General features: G+C 36.1%; 1 protein-coding gene across 2 annotated transcripts; it reads left to right on the plus strand.

The window, feature by feature from the left end:
• Positions 1 to 1137: 1137 nt before the first annotated feature.
• On the plus strand, positions 1138 to 13540 carry LOC120778551 (probable G-protein coupled receptor Mth-like 8). 2 transcript variants are annotated; one of them, XM_040110400.1, is made up of 7 exons: positions 1138 to 2218; positions 4730 to 4886; positions 12000 to 12191; positions 12272 to 12493; positions 12591 to 12741; positions 12821 to 13033; positions 13307 to 13540. In XM_040110400.1, the coding sequence occupies exons 1-7, from the start codon at positions 1214 to 1216 to the stop codon at positions 13359 to 13361; spliced, it is 1995 nt and encodes a 664-aa protein (XP_039966334.1). In that variant the 5' UTR covers positions 1138 to 1213; the 3' UTR covers positions 13362 to 13540. The 2 variants fall into 2 exon arrangements, with proteins under 2 accessions (XP_039966334.1, XP_039966335.1); XM_040110401.1 differs by having other exon boundaries at positions 13310 to 13540.
• The last annotated feature ends 9081 nt before the right edge of the window (positions 13541 to 22621 follow it).

Below are 22621 nucleotides of genomic sequence, written 5' to 3' on the forward strand. Positions count from 1 at the left end.
GAAATATAACAATTATGGTACTAATGTGATAGAAAACATTAAAAAAAATTTCAAAAATTTTTCGCTTGAAAAAAAAGTTAAATGTGAAACAATTCTAATTAAGAAGTTAAATAAAAAATTAAAAAAAAAATAGAAATGGAATATACAAAAATCTAAAAAAAAATTTTAATTTGAAATTTAACGGTAAAAAGTAAAAGTTTAAACCTTTTTATTTGGAAAGCAAAACATAAATTGTGAAACAATAAACAATTTCAAACAAAAAATATTGAGAAAATAAATAAATAAAAATTTTTAATTGGAAAATTAATTGAAAAAATTTTAAAAACAAATAACAACAGAAAATAAAACAAATATTTGTAAAGTAGTTGATTGGAACAACCGAAAAAAAATTAAAAAAAACTGTTATTTGGAAAAACCTTATAAAAATGTAAGAAAATATTTTTGAAAAAAAAAATATTTCAAAAAATTTCAAAAATATGTAATGGAAAAAACGATTATGCAATTTATTGAAAAAATAAAATTTGGATAAGTCTAAAAAAATTAAAAAAAAAAAATATAAATAAAAAATTTGGAAAAAATATTAAAAAAAAATTTCAAAAATAGGGACTGGGAAAAAAGGATTGAAAAAAATATTTATTGGTCAAAAATAACTTAAAATTGTATTAAAACAATAATAATAATAAGCAATTTTTTAATTGTAAAAGCAAAAAAACAAAAAATTAAATAAAAAAGCGAAAAGTTAAAAAATGTTTAAATGAAAAAGAAAAAAAAAATAGTTGAGAATTCAGAAACAAAAATAAAAATGATTGAAAAAAATAATAAAAACATTTAATTGAACAAGTAAAACGAATTAAATTTTACAAAACAATTTTAATTGCAAACACATCACACAATTTAAAAAAAATTTCAAAATTATTAATAAAAATCCTTAAAACATAAAAAAATAATAATAAAACATTTTTAATTGAAAAAGCAAAAAAAAAGTTTTAATTTAAAGAAAGGCCTTGATTGAAAACATAATAAAAAAAATTAATTGAGAAAAAACTAAAAGTTTTAATTAAACAGTAAAAAAAAAATATTGAAAAAAATTATTAATAAAAAAATTTAAATTGAAAAGGCAAAAAAATTAATAATTTATAAAAAAATTTTAATTAGAAACACATTAAAAAATTTCGGAAAAAAATTTCAAAATATTAATAAAAATTCCTAAAACATGTCTGCGCAACGACATCAAGGCGTCAGCCAAATGTGCGCGCCAACATTAGTGAAAGCAATTAAAGATGTTCGTGCTGATGTGGCAACAAGACAATATTCATGGTCACTAATAGCCGCTTTCGTCATAATTATTAGCAGTTGTTGTTGTTGTAGCAGCGTAACAGCAGCTGCCAGTAGTGCTGCGGCGGATACGAGATATCATTGTGCCTTCATCGATACAATTAATGTGACGGGTATAGCCTGGGCGTATGAGCAATCTAATGCGACGGCGGGGTTGAATAGCACAAGCAACAACAACACCAACAACAACGACAACACAAATAACAAAAATTACATTGTTAGTAGTAATAACAGCAGTGCCAGCAGTAACAAAATTTTTACCGACAACAACAACAATATTAGTGACAGCAGCAACAATAACAACAACAACATTATTGCCAGCAAAAACAGTAGTGACACAGATATCCATAACAACAACAATATAACCGCTATCAATATCAATAACAACAACAACAACATTACCAACAACAACAGCATCAACGACAACAACAACGACAATGCTGCCTTACTAAGAAGTCTCGGCATCACCCACATACCACCCGAGCTAGTTGCCGCCTACACTTTCATCATCAAAGATGGCATACGCGTGCCGGTGGAGCGTCACATGCGCGCCTGCATTTGTAAGCTGAAACCCTGCATTCGCTTCTGTTGCGCCGAGGGCCACTACTATGATACGCTGAGTAAATCATGCGTTTCCATTGCCAGCGTAATCGATGCTGATATGGTGAATGCTACGCAACAGCAACAACAACAACAGCAACCACACAGTCTTGCGTTCGCGCTGACGGGCATGGATCATCACGAGGTGGCGGTGCGGCACAGCAACGGCAGCACACGCTTGGTGCGTACCGCGCATCACTTCAATGTAAATATTGGTGTGCCGTGCGCGCGAATGCGTTACGTTCACCGAGACAATCAACTGGTGCATTGGACGCTATTCGAGGTAAAGTTTATTGACATGTCGCACTTGATTTCTTGCAAACAATTCTATATACTTAAAGTTACTCAATCAATGCACTTGCTGGTTTAAGAAAAATCATAATTCGGGATATTTTTGCTCATGAAATGATGAGCCCATTCTTATTAACCAAGTATTCGGTCGTCAACAGAAGTTCTTCAATGCTCGTTCAGCATGGAAAATTTATTAATAGAATATTGCCTACACTTAGGCTGTTTACAAATTTTTAGCCAAGACAAATACATTAGCCAAGATATATACCGAAACCAACACAAAATTGTTTGTTGTCTTGGATAACAACCTGCGCCAAATTTGATATCTGGATATCTGGTCAAATAAAAAAGTTTTCCATACAAGCACTTGATTCCGATCGTTAAGTTTGATGACAGGTGCATGTTATAGTGGTTTGATATCGGCCGGTCTGACAAATGCGCAGCTTTTCATTGACAAAATTACGATTCAGATCGATATCAGAGAGAGTGAGGGACTGCTTCGTAAAAGGGAACTTCTGATCTGGAGAATTCGGAGGATGCAAAGCCTAATTCATCATTGTTTTCACTGATTTGTAAAACGATACATGGCTTGGTTGTGCAGCTCTTTCTTTTTTCTTCAATAACGCTATGTAATAGTCGCTGTTGATGGTGCCTACTTTTTCGAGGCAGTCAATAAAAAATATTCCATGCGAATACTAAAATACAGACGCCATAATCTTGCTAGCCGACTGTTGGGTTTTTCCGCTTTGGAGCGGGTTCATCGTTTGCAGTCCACAAGGATGACTGTCGATTAGACTTCGGAGTAAACTGATGCAGCAATGTTTCATCTATTGTCACATATCGACGCTAAAATTCGGGTTTATTGCGCTTGAACATCTCCAAACACTGTTCTGAATTATCAACTCGTCGTTGTGTGCGTTCGAAAGTGAGCTTGCGCGGCACCCATTTTGCACAGAGTTTGATATCTTTAGAGTTCCTACTATCTCGAACAACTTCACTGTACGGTTATCCAAAGTAATTCTGTGTACTTTTTTGATGTTTTCGTCGCTAACAACCTCTTTTGGGCGACCACTGCATACACAGATTTCGGAGATTTCACCACGTCTAAACTTAGCATGCGAACTTTTGATAGCTGATTTTGCTGAAGCGGCGTCCGGAAACTCGCCACCAAGCCAATTTTTTGTTTCAACTGAATTTTTTTCTTTCAAAACGCAATATTTTATCAACGCACGAAATTTCTTTAAAAAAACAGAACAAATGTTTTTTTCAGCAAAATCAATTTATTTTATTCAATAGTCTCCCTCTGCTTCAATACAGTTTTTTGCACGGTCCAAAAGCATGTCAAACGAGTATTTTAGCTCGTTGGCCGGTATGGCCGTCAGTATGCCGGTGCAACCCTTTGGAATGGCCTCTACGTCTGCATAACGCTTTCCTTTCATGGGCAAATGCACTTTTCCGAAAAGGAAGAAGTCGCACGGTGTCACATCAGGTGAATACGGGGAGTGGTTATTGGTTAAATTGTGATCTTTGATCAAATAAACCTCTTTAATGATGCCCTTCGAATGTTGGATTCTGAGCAATTTTTGGTCGTCAGTCAATTTGTGCTGAACAAACCGTGCACATACCTTTCTTTAGCCCAAATGTTCGGTCAAAATGCGATAAATCCATGTTTTGGAGATGTTCAATTCCATTTCTATGAATTTCAATGATGATTTCGGCTGATTTTTTATGAATCCACGCACAGTTTTGATGGAATTTCTGATGAAACGGATTTTGATTGGCTCACATGTTGATCGTCATTTATGTCCTCACGACCACTTTGAAAACGTTGAAACCGCTCGTGCACTCTGCTACGGGATAGGCAATCATCGCCATAAACTTGTTTCATCAATTGAAACGTTTTGGTAAAAGTTTTACCATTTTTAAAACAAAATTTAATGTTGGCTCTTTGTTCGAAGCACCGATAACACAAACATACTGACACTTAAAACGCAATAACTTCACTTCCAATCCATGAAATGTCATGAAATTCTCATTGGACAATCGATAAAGATAGCAGTTTCTAACGCACCAGTCGATATATAGATGGCGCCAATGGATTTATTGAGTGATATCACACCGTTAGTCCTTTTTCTGTGGAGATATGTACATAAAGTTTAAAGACTATGCGGACAATCCCATTCGATTCAGGCCTTGGTGCAAAACATCACGCGTGTCATTCGCCAGTTACCAGTCGAAATGCTTGAACGAGTCGTCGAAAATTGAACTCAACTGATGGACCATCTGAGACGTAGCCACGATAAACATTTCCCCATTAAATTTGAAGTTTTTGTGTTTTTTCTTTTAAAAAAAAGTAAATAACCTCGAAATGGATCACTTTATATTAAGTCCAGCAGAAGATAACGAACAAATTTAGTTGAAATTTAACGAGTTGTTCCTGAGATATTTTAAATAACTGTTAGAAACTCTCATGACTAAATCCTTTTATTATTTTTCCTTCCAGAATGGTTCCATTGCCCATCGAAATTACTTATTTTCGAACTATTATTGTTATACACCGCACCAATTGGACAATATTACATGGGAGTGGCAACCATTGGCTTGTGTACCCAAGAAATTGCCCTTCGTTCTGACAACCAAAGAGTGGACCTATGCAATTTGTAAGTGAAAATTCCATTCACATTATTGTATAATTGAAAATGTTGATGTTGTTAGAACAATAGAAAATGAAAATGTACCAAGTTTTATTTCCACAAATATCGTGTAAAGTTCTGTCTAAATGCCGACATCCCAATGTAGCTTTTGTTAATGTAAAAAAAATTGATAAACAAGTAAGGAAGGGCTAAGTTCGGGTGTCACCGAACATTTTATACTCTCGCATGGTAAAGTGATAATCGAGATTTCATTATACGTCATTTACATATTTTTCAAATACCGTATTTTTGTAAAGTTTTATTCCGCTATCATTGGTTCCTAATGTATATACTCGTATTATACAAAGATGGCATCAGATGGAATTCAAAATAGCGTTATATTGGAAGAAGGCGCGGTTGTGAACCGATTTCACCCATATTTCGTACATGTCATCAGGGTGTTAAGAAAATATTATATACCGAATTTCATTGAAATCGGTCTAGTAGTTCCTGAGATATGGTTTTTGATCCATAAGTGGGCGAGGCCACGCCCATTTTAAATTTTAAAAAAAGCCTGGGTGCAGCTTCCTTCTGCAATTTCTTCCGTAAAACTTAGTGTTTCTGACGTTTTTTGTTAGTCGGTTAACGCACTTTTAGTGATTTTCAACATAACCTTTGTATGGGAGGTGGGCGTGGTTATTATCCGATTTCTTCCATTTTTGAACTGTATATGGAAATGCCTGAAGAAAACGACTTTTTAGAGTTTGGTTGACATAGCTATAGTAGTTTCCGAGATATGTACAAAATCTTAGTAGGGGCCGGGGTCACGCCCACTTTTCCAAAAAAATTGGGTCCAAATATGCCCCTTTCTAATGCGATCCTTTGTGCCAAATTTCACTTTAATATCTTTATTTATGGCTTAGTTATGACTCTTTATAAGTTTTCGGTTTCCGCCATTTTGTGGGCGTGGCAGTAGGCCGATTTTGCCCATCTTCGAACTTAACCTTCTTATGGAGCCAAGGAATACGTGTACAAAGTTTCATTATGATATCTCAATTTTTACTCAAGTTACAGCTTGCACGGACAGACGGACAGACGGACGGACGGACAGACAGACATCCGGATTTCGACTCTACTCGTCACCCTGATCACTTTGGTAAATATAACCCTATATCTGACTCTTTTAGTTTTAGGACTTACAAACAACCGTTATGTGAACAAAACTATAATACTCTCCTTAGCAACATTGTTGCGATAGTATAAAAATTTGTCGGAAAGCATCGGGACCTATACTACAAATAAGTAAAGGACTTGATATACATATATTCTTCAAATGATCATATACTGTTGTAGTTAGGTAAAACTTCGATCAATTCTTTCATCGATATGCTGCTGCAATAGTCTAATATATCACTTAAGAAGGCGGCAGAAATCTAGGGAGTTAGACAAATTTTCCGAGGTTGTACATAATTCTTTTTCGGGAAGAAAGATTTTAAATTCAGTCGTAAAATTTATCACCACTATCGGCTGAAGGCCTCGTAGCCAGTGCTGCGTTTATGTATTTATATAATAAAACTCTTTTTTGTTATATGAATTATTATAAATAAATAAATAAATTATCACCACTATAAAAAACAAAAACCGAAAATAGACAATTTGAAAATTTGTTGTTGGTAAGATAGTATAAAACACCTACAAGGTTGTCACCTGTTCAGAAAATATAAGATAATGATATGGGCTTCAAAGTAAAGAGGCGGGCGAAATTATTAATTTTAATTTATACTTCAAAATCTATATCGTCCTACTGAAAGTAATACCCCTTGGCACCAATACACTTTTTCCAATCCTCGAAAAATTTGATAAAATCAATATCGAATATCGAAACAGACTCCAATGCATAAAGCATTTCACTCTTAATGCCTTCAATTCACTCAAAAGGATTCCCCGGAGCGGTCGTTTGAGTTTACTGAATAGCCAGAAGTCACAAGGAGCTAAATCAGGCGAATACGGTGGTTGTAGCATGATATTGGTTGAAATTTTGGCGAAAAACTCACGAAGAATCAATGCAGTATGCGGCGGTGCTTTCTCGTGGTGCAAAAACCAAGATCTGTCAGCCTGAAATTCCATCTCTTTTTACGAATAACTTCGCGCGAATGACGCATAACACTCAAATAGTATTCCTTAGTGACAGTTTGGCTGGTCCGAAGGAATTCTGAGTACACCACACCTCCAGAATCGAAAAAAATGTCAACAAAACCATAATTTTTAACTCTTAGACGTGTTTTTTTTTGTCTTCGGCTCGTATTTGTCTCGATATTCGGCTGATTGATCGTTTGTTTGCGGGTCGTAAGCATAGATCCAAGACTTCTCACCAGTAATAATACGTTTCATGACAACCTGGCAGTCGGAAAGCATTGTTTCATAGACGATAACTCGAGGCTGTTTTTAAAAAAAATTTAATGATTTTGGAACAAATCGTGCTTTCACTTTTCTTAGGCCCAAATAGTCTTTCAAAATGGTTTTCACTAAGCCTTTCGATATTCCTAAGATGCCAGCAAGATCTCTGATTGTTATTTGTCGATTCTCAAGCATCAATTCCATGATTTCAATGACGTGTTGATCATTAGTTGATGGTGATGGCCTTCCTGGACGTGGTTCATGGTCGACGCGATCTCGACCATCTTTGAATACTTTGTACCAATTAAAAACACTTGCTCGCGACAAATAATTATTACCGAAGGCTTTTCCAACATTCCGAAAGTTTCGGCACCAAAAATTGGATTTCTCACACAACATTTAAGGAAAGTTTTTTGTTGAATAATTTCACTCATCGTAAAAATCGCCAAATGCACCTTATGTATTTCAGAAAGACAAGCATATACTAAGCACTAATGATTATTTTGTTGAATGATATTTGACAAGATGTCACTGACAGTTATACCAACCTAGAAAAAAAACATTTCGACGCATGGATGTTCGGGCGAAATTTGAATTAAAAAGTCTTACTATTTTTTGCCCACAGTAGTATGTGATGGGGAAAATATTTATTCGATTTAAGACGTCGTCGGCCAAGTCTCCAGCATTTGTAATGAATTTACATATGTCCTATGTACATACTTATATGTATGTAAATATTGTCTGATGCTTAGCTGACGGCTATTAAAGTAATACGCCCACCAGCGTTTATGGGTACGTCCTCGCTGAGGCGAACCGCGCACTATTGGCACTCATGATTAAAATATTTAAAAAAATGCTTTTAGTTTTTTATTGACGATTTCTGCCAAAAATAACTCATTTCAATAAGATATTCATAAAAGAAAATTCCATAACTATTTTTAGAGCTTAAAAAATTATATTTAGTTGGAGGCGACTTCTGTATTTTATATATAAATATGTATGTATGTTGGTATGTGCGTATGTTCCATTTGGTTTGCGCACACAATCATACATATTTTCCAGCCACGTGTGAATTTGCAATTATTTTCCTTTTTTAGTTAGCGCTACAATATTTTATCGCTAATTATACGCACACACATGCGTACTAAATGTGGATGTGTGTGTGTGTGTGAGTATTTTCATTTAATAATTGCAAGTAGCGCGTCCATTTGCTAACCGTTATTTGCTGTTGATCCAACAAATTGCATTTTGCTCAAAGCACAGATAGAAATAACTACAGCAAATCGATTTGCCACAAATTCGAACAACTGATTAAATGTAAACAAAGTTTATTGATTTTGGTTTTGGAAGAAAACACACAAATTTCATATGCCAAAGTAAGCAACGGACCGTGTGAGTTTTCTCATAATTTATTGCGCGCCATGTGAATGTTTGTAGGTATATATGTATGTACATACATACATACATATGTATGTGTGTTGGTATTTGGCGTGGAGTGTGAGCGGTATTGATTTGTAGTTAAATGGGCGTAATGTGCTATTAATTGCACATTAAGGTGGTGCGAAATAAATGAAATATTAATTGTATAGTATATATGTACATACATACATATGTATGTGAGCATAGTGTAGCAGCTGATTTTGTAGTTTCCAAGCGGTTTGCATAATGAAGTTTTAGAAGATGGTAACCCTAAAATATGTATGTATGTACATATGTACATATGCATTCAAAATATTTTTATTTGCAAACATTTTTCTCGCAAAAATTTAGTATTTGAGTACAATAACTGCAAACAACTTATTTTATTTTAAACAGGTGGCAACTCCAAAAAAAAATTTGTTTTGAAGCAATTGGAAATTGATTCTGAAATTACAGTCCTTTTCTAATGATTGATTAATTTTGTCAAATTACCAACCCTAACTTGAAAAAACGTATTTCAACATTTCTCTTTAACACCAAATACAACAAACCTGCTTCTCAATATAATTTTTTTTTATAATATTTGATAATGCAAAGTGTTTTTATTTATTTTAGATAGGTGACAACTCTATTACAATAATTATTTTAATATTTTTTAATAAAAAAAATTTCTACTTTATATCCATTTCCGGAATATTTACTTATGTTGCGCAAAGTGGCAGCCCTAACGGAAAAACTTATATCTCGTGACTCTTTTAACACCAAATACAATGTAATGCTGTTTCAATATCAACATTTTTTATACTGTTTGACGGCTAAAAACATTTTTAGTTTTTGAAAAAGGTGGCAGCTCTATGCAAAACTTTATTTTAGTAATTTTCAGCAAAGAAATCATTCTAACTTATACCCAACTCCACATTATCTACTTTGTTTGCTAAAATTGGCAATTTTTTAATTATGTTGCGCTATGTGGCAACCCTAACGGAAAAAACTTATATCTCCTGACTCTTTTAACACCAAATACAATGTAATGCTTTTTCAATATCAACATTCTTCATATTGCTTGACGATTAAAAGTATTTTCAGTTTTTGAAAAAGGTGGCAGCTCTGTGCAAAACTTTATTTTAGTATTTTTCAGTTAAAAAGTCGTTCTAATTTATACCCATCTCTCAATTATCTACTTTTGTTGTAAAAATTTGCAATTACTTACTTATGTTGCGCAAAGCGGCAACCCTAACTGATAAGAACGTGTTCCAACAAAATTTTTTTTTTGAAACTTAATACAACGCCAACCCTTCTCATTTTCAACATCATCAACATTTCTTACGATGTTATGCGGTGCAAAGCATTTATATTTATTGAAACAGGTGGCAACCCTAAGAAAATATCTATTTTAATATTTATCAATTAAGTGGTCGCCCAAACTTACACCCACCTCCCAATTACATACTTATGTTGCTAAAATTGGCAACCCTAATTGAAAAGAACCAGTAAAGTTCCCTCATGGGAAGATTGAAACAAAGCAACTAAACCTTAAAAAAATATTTTTTCTGTAGGCATCGCAATTAAAGTGTTAAGAAGATTTCTGCATAGAACATAACTTTCATCTTGACTTACTCAAAAGAGCAGAGAGTTTAATCTCCATAGAGGCAAAAAAGGAAGACATGTGTTCTGTTATTTACGTGTAAGAGATCTCAGATGAGAACTCCTTTAGATCTCAGTACTTGTAATGTAGCGAAAGCAGATAGTATAGCTTTAAGGTTCATGAAACCCCTTTGAACTTTCTCCGGTAGTACCAAAACCAAAATACCCTACAAGAACTTAATTTTCATTTGTATGGCAGCTTTACTATATGCTATGGTGATTCAATCTCCACAAGTTGTACGGATATTGTAGCATTGGCTTGGGTAGTAGGCCATGCCAAATTTCGTCAATATATCTCGTCAAATACAAGGACATGATTTAGATCGTTCATTTTTTTTTTAACTGAGGACTAGTTCGCGACGAATGGGCGCACGGACAAACGGACATGCTATCTCGACTCAGTTCGCCCTCCTCATCATTTATATACACATTTTATAGTGTCTCCGACGCCCACACAGCTCCAATGTTTTTCATAACTTAACTTCAGCAAAGGCGATTCGACAAAATGGGGAGACTTATACTTATAATAGATCCAATTAAAATTCGTGATTTAATAGGCACAAATCTTTATAATCGCCTGGAATCGCTTTCAGTGCCTCCAGCGAATTTTGTGTTTTCGTTTTCGGCTTCCACTCATTTTTGGAGCACTATTCGTTCGATTACCAGACAGTTTCGAGGTTATAGTCCTGACAGACGGTAGCGTTAATCCGAGTTAACTGCGCACTTAATCAGATCCAAATTTGTAGGTGACAGACGGCAGCTATGCAAGTTTTAAACTCTCGTAAACGGCTAATTGTCATTTTAAAATACTATTTTCAATAAAAATGGATAGTAGATAATCATTGCGGTTGTTAGCCGAACAATTTTTACAAAACCATTTTTTATTACAAAAACATATCAATGCGTTATTTTTAAAACTGCATCATAATATAAAACTTCTTGTTTTATTATTGAAAATTTGAAAAACAGCTGTCAGAGAAGCTTGTTTTTCATTCACAACAGATTAAAATTTAGTATTTTTAACTGTGTTGCCAACGAAAATGCAGCTAACTTTCTAAAATTTTGAGGAGTTAGCAATGGAGTTATCTTCATTGACTCCTGAATTAATCCGGACTAATGCAGTCTAACATTTATATGCATCATACCCATTAACCAAATGTGTGGAGTCGTTTCATAAGAGATGTTGTGATCCTCTGCTTTCTCTGTGATGCTAACATGAAGCTTTTCAAAGCCTGCTTCTTTAATATTATCGATGCATTCGTCATTGAGAGAGGTGATAGACTTTCGATGTCTTCACGATCTTCACTGAATGCTTTAAGCCACTCAAGTATTTGAGTTCGTGATAAAATAGACTCTCTAAAACAAGTCTGGCCTTAATTTTCTGTTAGACTAAATTTTTTTAATGGATCACCCTAACATGAGAGTATTTGCCAAAAAATAATTTCAAATATGTAAATATTGAAAATCACATAATTCTGTACAAAATCGAAAATTTCAAAGTGGGAAGATACAGTTAGGCTTTTATCTAGATATCTACAGGTTTATTTATAATTCAAAACAAGCCCGTGATTAATGTTTCTATAGAAAAGCGTTAACAGTATTTAATTTTTATGTTTCCGTTAACATAACAAACATGTGTTTAGACTAGCCGCTAATTTATACGATTTGACTCGCCCACAGGTTTAATACTGGCTGTCATCTGCATGTTTATCATTCTCTTCATCTACCTATTCGCCAGCAATCTACGCAACACATTCTACGGCGTTGCCATCAAGGTCTACACGCTGTGCATTATCTTCGGTTATTCGATAATGGCGCATCTGACGCTCACCGATCCTGCAGAGTTTATGCCGTGGACTTGCATCAATTTGCGTAAGTTTGTTTTGGCTTTTCCACACTTTTTTCTTGTCTTCCTTTGTTTTAATATTAGTAAATTTTTCGCTCTTTTGCAGCCGCCTGTGTGATCATTTACATGGTGTTATCCTTCTATATACTGAGCTTGATCAGTTTCAACTTTTATATGCATTTCCATGATATTATCATGTCGCGTCTAATGTTTTGGATTATATTCTTTCCGATCGCCCTTTTGACGATCGGTTGGTCGATATTCGCGGCAAACAATGACTATGATGGAAGGGCCATATTTGGCGGCGGCGACACCTGTTGGTTCGATCGTAAGTTGCCTTATGCCTGTTTGTTTCGTATCTTAATTTCTTATCGAGTATTAGTTTATGTTTTTCCTCAATGTCGTTTCTTCCAACTTTTTTTCAGCTCGCAACTGGTCCATCATGGTCTACTATTATGCGCCCATTTTCATCGCTTGTGTTGTCTGCATATTTTTCTATATACTAACCTTGATCCGTATCAGTGAAGGACAGGACTATAATTTTCGTAAGGCTACGGGAACACTAGACGAGAATCGGTATTTATAAATTGATTCATTTTCATTTCAAACCGCTTGCATTTTAATCTCTTTATACTTTTACTACCCATCCTCACAGCTTTAAATCGTTCTTTAAGTTCTTCAGCTATACCTTCATCGTCTTTTTGGTCTGTGTCACTTCGTTCGCCATCAATTACTATCGCGAAGATCCCACGCACATCAACTATGCCGTCTGTTTGTTCATCATTTTCCATGGCTTTGGCGCATTGTACGCTTTGATTGGACAAAATCAGGAGGTTCAAAACTTTCTGCGACGCATCGAGGACGATGTGTAAGTTGAACGGTATTTTTTTAGTGATAGATTGAATTGAGATAGAATTGTATTACTACTTTATTAACTGTGATTGGTGTTCTCCAAGATGCAAATGATATTGTAAGGTAATTAGAGCGGTAAGCTCGAAACTAGTGGCTTCACCTATAATGCAGTGTCACGGGAGGTTTTATCTTACTAAAAAATATTATTAAATATGATATTATTAAATATTTTTTCAATTTGAAACTATTTTACAACAACAATTCTATTATAAATATATATCTTTTGCAGCAGCAGCGATGACGATGAGATGACGGACAGCGCCGTGCCCATGTCGGGCTTCTAAGCATTTCGTTTCGACTTTTGCTCAAGATCAGTCGGATCGGCTCGGTTTGCGCAACTGATTATTATAGTTTTTGTTATTGTTTGAGTATAAATAAGTTGTTTTGAGTCGTGTATGTACAAAATATATGTATGTTGTAATCTATAAATGTACTTATATAAAATAATAAAGCGTATAGTTCTTATTTAGTTATTATAAAAATATATTGGAGTGATTTTATGCACCAATATTATAGGATACTTTCTTCTGCAGTAGCTTTTTTTCTTCGCCCAAAATAACTTTCCATATCCCAGCAATCCATGAAGAACACAATACTATTAGTTCGAGATATTTGAGACGAACAACCACAGCACCATGATCGACTGCTTAAGGTGTTTAGGATTTTGTCTAGGTTTACCACAGCATCATCATTCTCTGCTTAAGGTCGCTAGGATTTCTTTAAGGTCTACCACAGCACCATCATAAGGTCTCTAGAATTTCTTTTATGTAGGTCTACCTCAGCACTATTATCGTCTGCTTAAGGTCTCTAGGCTTACTGTTAGGTCTACCACAGCACCATTATCGACTACTTAAGGTTTCTAGGATTTCTGTTAGGTCTACCACAGCACCATTATTGACTGCTTAAGGTCTCTAGGTTTTGTTTTTAATTATAACCTCCCCCAAAAGCTATAAATAATCTTACAGAGAGTGGAGCAGACGCTTAAAGATTCATCTATGGAAACTTTCTTTTCTTATTCTCTGGATATATTGGCAGACCAGCTTAGCTTTCCATTATTCCGAAAGCCTTCTGTTGGTGTTCTGGTCTGTCGTCTATGAAAACTGAAAATCAGATCTCTAAAAGTCAGTGGCATAGCGACAACTTCGGGTGCCCGGAGCCAAGGATGTTCTGCCGCCCCCCTTTATCTACCTACCTACAAGTTTCATGAGGTGGTTCGAACAAAAGTGAATTTTTACAAAATATCTTCGATATTAAGTATATAAAATTTAGGAACTAGAAGCCACGCAAATTCTGAAAGAAAAACGAAGAACAAATTGGATTTTCGCCAGAAAAAGTTTTATTATACATTTCTTCAATGGGACTGGAAGCCTACAAGACGTTAGCGACAGCTTTAAGAATACAACTCACTACCTGTATCAGTTGCATCAAGTGAAAGATCTTTTAGCAAACTTAAATTGATCAAATCTTACTTGAGATCGACCATGAGTCAGAGTAGACTGTGCAATCTTGCGATTCTCTCAATAGAATGTGAAACTGCTTCAACTTTAAAACAATGATATGATATGTGATGTGAGCGATCAAAGCTAGAAAAGTGCATATTTAAGTTCTATCACTAGTTTTAAGAAATATATAAGCCAAAAGATATAAGACAAATTCAAAGGCTGAAGAGTATTCGAGTAAAAATTAATATTTTTCATTTTTATTCAGATTATTACATTGTGTGTACAACTCTTTATCTTTTATAATAAATTTTGTAAAAAAAATGTTGAAGTATTTTTCTGAATATTAAAAAAAAAACAGGCGAAGATCGTTTTTCCGCCCCCAAGACGGTGCACCCGGGACGACGGCCCTCTTCCCCCCCCTAGCTACGCCACTGCTAAAAGTCTACCTCCTATCTAATCGCATTTCTCATCTAATCGCCATTTATTGTGTAGTGACCTTTCTTGACTACAAATATATTTTTGTGAGTTATTATCTTTTATTAAGCTCAAGATACTTTCCATCACATCATTGACTTTTCTCGGACTCTTGCAATTTTTTCCAATCCAACTACATAACCATTTTTGTATGCTTGTCTTAGCAAAGACACGAACCATATTAAACACTTGCGGGGTTTTACGGCAGATGTCGCCACTGTATGTCAGTAAACTGTTCTCTTTTTTGTTTGTATTAAGGTCTCTGATGTTTTGAAAATTCTGTTCCTAACGACTTTTCGAGAAAATATATATGTATGTATGTATATAACCACGTGGATTCGTAATGAAATAGGAGCAAGATATTTTAATAGATTTACTGGTTGCTGGTTTTATAGTCTGTGCAAAGGCGAGATACTTAATCTCGCCATTCAACAATGCACGAGTCAGTAATTAAAGTCATGATCATCTGAAAACTACACGGCCTAACACATACATTTGTATGGTAGATACATATGTACATCAATCATTCATGCATATTGAGGTATGAGAAAGCTCTGCGCAAAGTGGGTGCTGCGCAATGCGGGCCAAAAACAACGACGAGGTGATGATTCAGCTGATGATTCGGTTTGGAGATGGTCAAGCATCGGTTTTTGCATCGATATGTGACAATGGATGAGACATGGGCTCATAATTTCACTCTGAAGTCTAATCGGCAGGCATCCGAGAACCTGCTCCACGGCCGGCGTTATTGGACCGTTTGAAGAACGAAATCGCCTAAAAACGACCGCACTTGAAGAAGAAGAAAATGCTGTTTCACCAAATTATTGAAAACGATGACAAAAATCCATGAATGGGCTTTCGAATTGCTTCCACATCCATCTAATTATCCAGATATGATACCCCAGCGACTATTTTCTGTTCTGAGATTTCAAAAGAATGTTCCCTGGGAAGAAATTTTCGTCGAATGAAATGGATGATCGTCGAAACTGAGACCTGTTTTGAAGCAAAGGTCCAATCGTACTACGTGTACCACCCTTGAAGGAATCTACGTTCAATAAAAAAACGAATTTTGCCAAAAACATGTGTTTGACTATGGGGTGCCGAGGACTTTTCAATTGACTTCTTACATGAGAAGAGATCATCTCTCCCTCTCTCGTTTTGATTTCTCACACTAAGCAACATTGGAAGTAGGTATCATTAATATAGTTATAAAACCGGTAATAATGGTACTAAAACTGATGGAAATCGTTGAATCAAATATTGAACTTTTTGGAGTCCTCGACGCTATTTTTTCTATTTTATGCTTATGCTAACCGATAGTGTGCTCAATTACGGCATATACTATATATGCTAAGTATCCAGTTGCAGCTCCTGATATGAAACTAAATAGCTCAACAATGCTTCTTGTGGAACTAACTTGAAGTATTCAGACGGCCTTAACTTATAAGAGTCCGAGCACGAAGTTATGGGGAATGTATTTATGGACGATTGGCCATTTCAGTTACGCCTCTTAGCCATCCTAAGGAACTCCAAAGAAAACTGCTGTTTTGAAAAAGTCTTAAAGTCCTTCTAAGATTCTAAATTAGTAGTTAGAAAAACGTCGAGTTGAAAAACTCTATTGAAGTTTAAATAATATAAAGATGCCTCAACGAATGGAACTTCCCTTAATTTTATATATATTTCGACTATATGGAGGAATTAGGAGACAAATGAGGATGTTATGGGTGGGATATTAAACTTTCGACTACAATACTGTAGGCGTGTCGTGACCTTGACATGAGCTATACCGACTCACTTCAGAACCTAACTTAATTATAGATTATCTAAGGAAGTATAATACGCATCTTAGATCTTGAAGGTTACAGCCTTCTTTAGACTTGAACTGTTATGCCTGATATACCCGTATTTCTGCCGGATACAGAATGGAGAAAAAATTATGAATCGATTTATGTCCAAAGCTTCAGCTGTTTTAGAACTGCACTTGTTTACAGATTTACTGATGAAGGAACAGGTTTCAGCTGATATCTCCAAGGTCACAATCATCTACAAAATGATTTTTTTTTTCGACACAGATGGGGTACCAGACCTCTAAGTCACAGGTCTTAGCTGAGACCTCCAAGGTCACAACCTTCTACAAAATTATTTTTTTTTATTCATAGATTTGGTACCAGACCTTTAAGCTTAGAACCTTTTCTCGCAGAAAAACAAAACAAATTTTCATCAAACAGCTTCAGCACCAGACCATTTAATATCTATCATATACATACATAAAAAGCAGCATAAAGTGATAAAAATCTAACTTTAATTTAAAAACTGCACCGTTCACAAGCTCTAATCTAATGCATTTGAGTTCGTCGCATTGCCAACGAAACGAAATCACCCGCAGCGCCAGCCAAACGACCGAGCGACAGCATCAATGGCAGGCATAATTTCAAATCAAAGAATCGTCAGTGGCATCAGTTGCAGCAGTTTCGCCATAGACGACACTAATACCATGCGCTGGCAACAACAACAACAACAACACCAACAATACTAACTTCAACATCGCAGTCGCCGACGACAATCGTTGACTGCAGTGACAGTTTGATTGGAAAGAGTGGTTGAGCGGCATTGATGTGCGTGCGCATACACAAACCTGCGACCAAAGTAGACGCGTCTAACTGCAGCCTCAACCCCCAACTATATACTAGCATAGCGTCTTCTATGTATGCAAGTGGTGTGTTGTAGTGGTGAATTCATTTGACATCAAAGGTCATTGCTCTCTCTTGTGTTCGCTGGCATCTGACTGCTGGCTGCTGCTTTATGGCCTTCGATTGGTCGCGACGCAGCTTGCCGAGCTCCAGCACGAGTTTGGCTGCAACACTCGAATGCTTCAGGTAACGACGCGCTCACTTGGACTCGTTTAAGGATACTTTTATATGTATGCATATATGTATTTTTGGATGTGTATAATGTATATGTATATATGCGCTTCTCATGTGGTGGAATGTCGATGATTTCGTTCGCTTTCATGCAGTTAACCTCTCGTGAGCGCGCATTTTGGACCTGCCGCAAGAATAAAGTCAGTTTTGTACATTATTGTAGCATAGATGAATGTAACAGTAGCGCAGCATACCAATATGACAACAATAAAAACAACAATGTTGTCATCTGACCACTCCTTGCAATCCACCATCGGCATTGTTATGAAGCTCACCGCTGAAATTGCTCGGCATGTGCGAAGCGAAACTCAAACAGTGCACGGGGAGAGCATAGCGGACGTGGAGGGCTTGAAAGGGCAGTGCACAACTCAAAAGCACGGACTTGACTATGTGTGTTTGCTGAGAGTTTTAGTGGAGCTCAAACGCTCTGTGTAAAGCTCCTTTTGTGGTTTGACGTGCAAATGCCAGCGCGAGACCGCAAAATACCAACATACTTTTGAGCGTAAAATGTTTGAAATCTTCTCTGCAGGAAAACTTGATTAATGTTGAATGTCCTTATGTATCTATGATCTTGAAATTTGACAGGAATATGGATTTAGCATTCCCAAGTCAAAGAGTTTGTAGACACTTTATGTTCCATTGCTTGTATTCGAGACACATCCAATAAAGTAAGAGAGCCAGGCTTTTGTTACCACCAAGAAGACTTGGAAGACTTGAGAACTAAGAAACCGACACAGCTTTGGGAATATTGAAGCCCTGGTACTTTTGTTTAGTAGAAACATTCCAGAAGGCAGCACTCGAACTAACTTCGATATCATTATTAGAGAGATGTAATTGTTGGTAGAAAACTTGGTTTCATCAAAACAAACACACACCACCACAGATTGCTTCACCTATTCTTTCCTCTCAGCAGTATTAGACAAAGTCTATTTAGCAGTATGTCTCTCATAATCAGGAATGGTCTCTCAGCAGTATTATACAAATTTTATTTAGCGGCATTTCTCTTATAATCAGATGTGGTCTTTAAATGGAATAGATTTTTGGTAGACGAACCAACTAGGGGAACTTGAGTTGTGGCTTAGTGTAATTGGCTACCAAACCTTCAAGAGCATTTTTGTCGAAACGCCGATTTCGGAGGCGAAATTTTGGCTAGTCCTTCGAGCATTACATTTATACATCCTATTGGGACAGCTTAGAAGGCCTTTCCGCTATGTTACTATCGAGATGTTTCAGCTGCAGTCTTGCGAAGGCTGTACTATGGAGGAAAGTGTCTGGATGTTTTCATTTCACCCTTCTCCATACAATGTTCACAACACAAGATTTTTAGCTTTACCACAAGAATGCTTATTGGTCCGAATTCAGAAGAAGGAAAGGATCTCGCAATAGCACAGGTGCTGGTCGTCTAGCGACTTCTTCCATCCACAGCGACTTCTCCGCATCCATAACACCAATACCTTAGCAAAGTAAAACGAGTAGCCTTTACGACGCAGCGATTGAAGTTTGTTTTTTAGGAATACAGTTGAAGGAGGAGTATATTTCCATGTTCGGACCAGCTTCCCTGAGCCTTTAGAACCATTGCAGACGAAGAGCTCGAATTGCCGCGAGAAACGGGAGCGACCCTTGCGCAACTTCGTTCTGAATACTTAGGCAGGTTAAGCTCCTACTTATCCAGAGTAGACCTCGACATATACGATATATGTTGTGTATGCAATGAGTCTCCGCATGACACTGGCCACCTCTTTGCATTTCCCACCAACCCCACTCATCTGACACCCCTCACCCTTTGGTCCGACCCCGTCGAAACAGTACGTTTCTTTGGCCTTCTGTTGGATGACGTCGACGACAACTTAGATAAACCTTACCATCCTAACGGGGACTATAATATATATAAAATATAATAACAAATTTTTTGGGTTTTCGGAATTCAGATTCTGTTGATTCCAGCGTGAAAACGCCTTTTTTTAAATACTAAGTGGGCTCCCGGCATCAGTCACCATCAGGCAGTCTTCCCTTCATAAATATATATGTACATATATATATAATTGAAGCTCCTGCACTTCTGCCTGCTGCTTGTCGCTACGTCAAACCGTCAACGAATACGCCACCATAAGCCAATTTGGTAATTTGCACAAAGTACAGTTAAATTTGCTCGGTAGTCGGTAAAATATCAATAACGATGCAACGGCGCCATTTTGTTTAGTGCCCTAAACTACTGGGTATGCAGCAGCTAATAGTAAGCGCATAAGCGTACACAGGCTGAGCATAACTGTAAGCAGTATATAAGTATATATAAGCAGTATATATGTAGAAATTTGTATACATACATATATGGATGCAGTGTAGTTGGAGCTTATTTGTAGGAAAAAACTAGCACAAAATGGCACTCGCTTTTACGATAGCACTTAAGCAGTCTGAGTATACAACAGCAAATAGTAAATGTATGTAGGTATATACATATGTATGTACAAATGCATATAGTATGTGTGCGAAAAACTAACACTCATTCATCATACTTGCCATTTGAATACATGTGAGTACTTATTTACAGCTTTAAGGCTGTTTGTATATATAAATATATGCAGCTTCCAAAATTGTACATATGTACAAATATATATATATGTATGTATATACATATATGTAATATAGTATGTCTCATAGCGCTTCTTTGCAATAGCAAGCATCTCGAAAGTCACATGGACACACTCAACTCTATAAAACATACATACATATGTATGTATATATAGGCAGTGGTAGTGACGAGCTGAGTCCATTTAGTCATGTCTGTCTTTTTGTATATAAGTGAACTAGTCTCTCAATTTTTGAGCTATCGAAAATAATTTTACACACGTTTTTTTGTCACCAAGAAGGTACTTATTTGTCGTAACCACCGATATCGAAGCACTAGAACATATACATAGCTGCCATACAAACTGACCGATCCAAACCAAGTTTTTGTATGGAAAAGTTTTTTATTTGTCAAGATATCGTCACGAAATTTAGCAGAAATTATAGTTCAAAGCAGCGGTACATTTTGCGAGTATATTATTCCGATCGGACGACTGTAGCATATAGCTGCCATACAAACTGACCGATCAAAATTAAGTTTTTGTATGGAAAACTTTTTTGCTTGGCAATATATCTTAACGAAATTCGGCACGATTTATTATCCAAAGCAAAAGCATAATATCTGAAGAAATTGTTCAGATCGGACCACTATAGCATATAGCTGCCATACAAACTGAACGTTTAAAATCAAGTTCTTGTAGGAACAACTTCTTTATTTGCCAAGATAATTTCACAAAAAGTGACAACAATTATTTTCCAAAGCAACGCTGTAATCTCCACAAATAGTTTTTTAGATCAGACCACTATAGCATATAGCTGCCATACAAACTGGCCGTTCGAAATCGAAATAAAAATAGTTTTATGCCCTTTATGCTGCAAAAAACACACCTGAGAAGGGTATTAAAGCTTCATTGCAGCCATAGTTAACGCATTTCTTCTTATATATACATAAATACATACATGCATATATGTTTGGCGTAGAATAAAAATGCTTCACAGGTGCACCACGTCGTATGAGTATTCTACTTCTTCATTGTATGCGTCGAACGCGCCCATTTTCTATGCTCTGCAATGTCGCTTGGCGCGCGCTGCTGTTTGCTGGCAATGCAACGTAAAGCAAATACATGCCATATAGTCAAATAGTATATAATATAGAAGTGTGTGTGTGCGTGTATGTGTGCGTTGCATAAAAATCAATAAAGCGTAGTAAAAATGCGCGCACTCGTAGTAATGGAAACTGGAAGGCAACAACAAATAACGCGCGCAATGCGCTACTTGCAGTACATTATATATATGTATATATAATTATATGTATATAGAGTATACATAGCGTTTACATAAGCTTATGTGCAGCGCGTTGCGTCGTGCGCACTGGAAATATGCGCGAGGTAGGACATGTTTGGCGCTAATTTTGTCCTTATTTTATTGTGAGTTAAGTTGGCGCACGAGCGCACTAACACACACATGCATACATACATAAACATATACACCGCTACAATGCAAAATGCTTTGTGTATACAATTTTATATGCCATAAATGTTAATGGTTGCATGTGTGTATGTGTGTGTGTGTAACGGGAATATTTGCTTTTTAGATTGCAGCATAAACTAGGCGCACATATGTATGTGTGAATGGGAGTGTGTGTGTGCCCGCATATATGTGTTATGCAACACTATAAATGTACGCGCTGCGCTCCTTTTTCACGGGTCTATTGCAACTTTTGCTTTCCAATACCATAACGGTAAAGCGTTCACACGCACACACACACACAAATACATAAATATTTATGTGCCGTGCATTGTATATGCATAGCTTGCGGACATTTTTCATAAAACCTTGATTAGCCTGAAATCATATACCCTACACACACACATAAACCCATACAAATATAAACGAAATTCTCCTGTTGTATATGAAATTGTGTTTATGTGGCCATTTTCGTGGTGTTGCATGCATTTTCGACATAATTTTTTAGGTCATATGGACACAATGAACGAGTGAAAATTGCGCGAAACACAAGAGAAATGGGCGTGGCACAGGATTAACATTAAATTTTCTTGCGGTTTTTTTTTTAATTTGAAGGTATATTCAAGAAAACCGTATAAAATAGAATTATTCGTCCCAGACAGTGGCCAAGCCGGC

The sequence above is a fragment of the Bactrocera tryoni genome, chromosome 5 (genome assembly GCF_016617805.1).
Source record: "Bactrocera tryoni isolate S06 chromosome 5, CSIRO_BtryS06_freeze2, whole genome shotgun sequence".
Lineage (NCBI taxonomy): Eukaryota > Metazoa > Arthropoda > Insecta > Diptera > Tephritidae > Bactrocera > Bactrocera tryoni.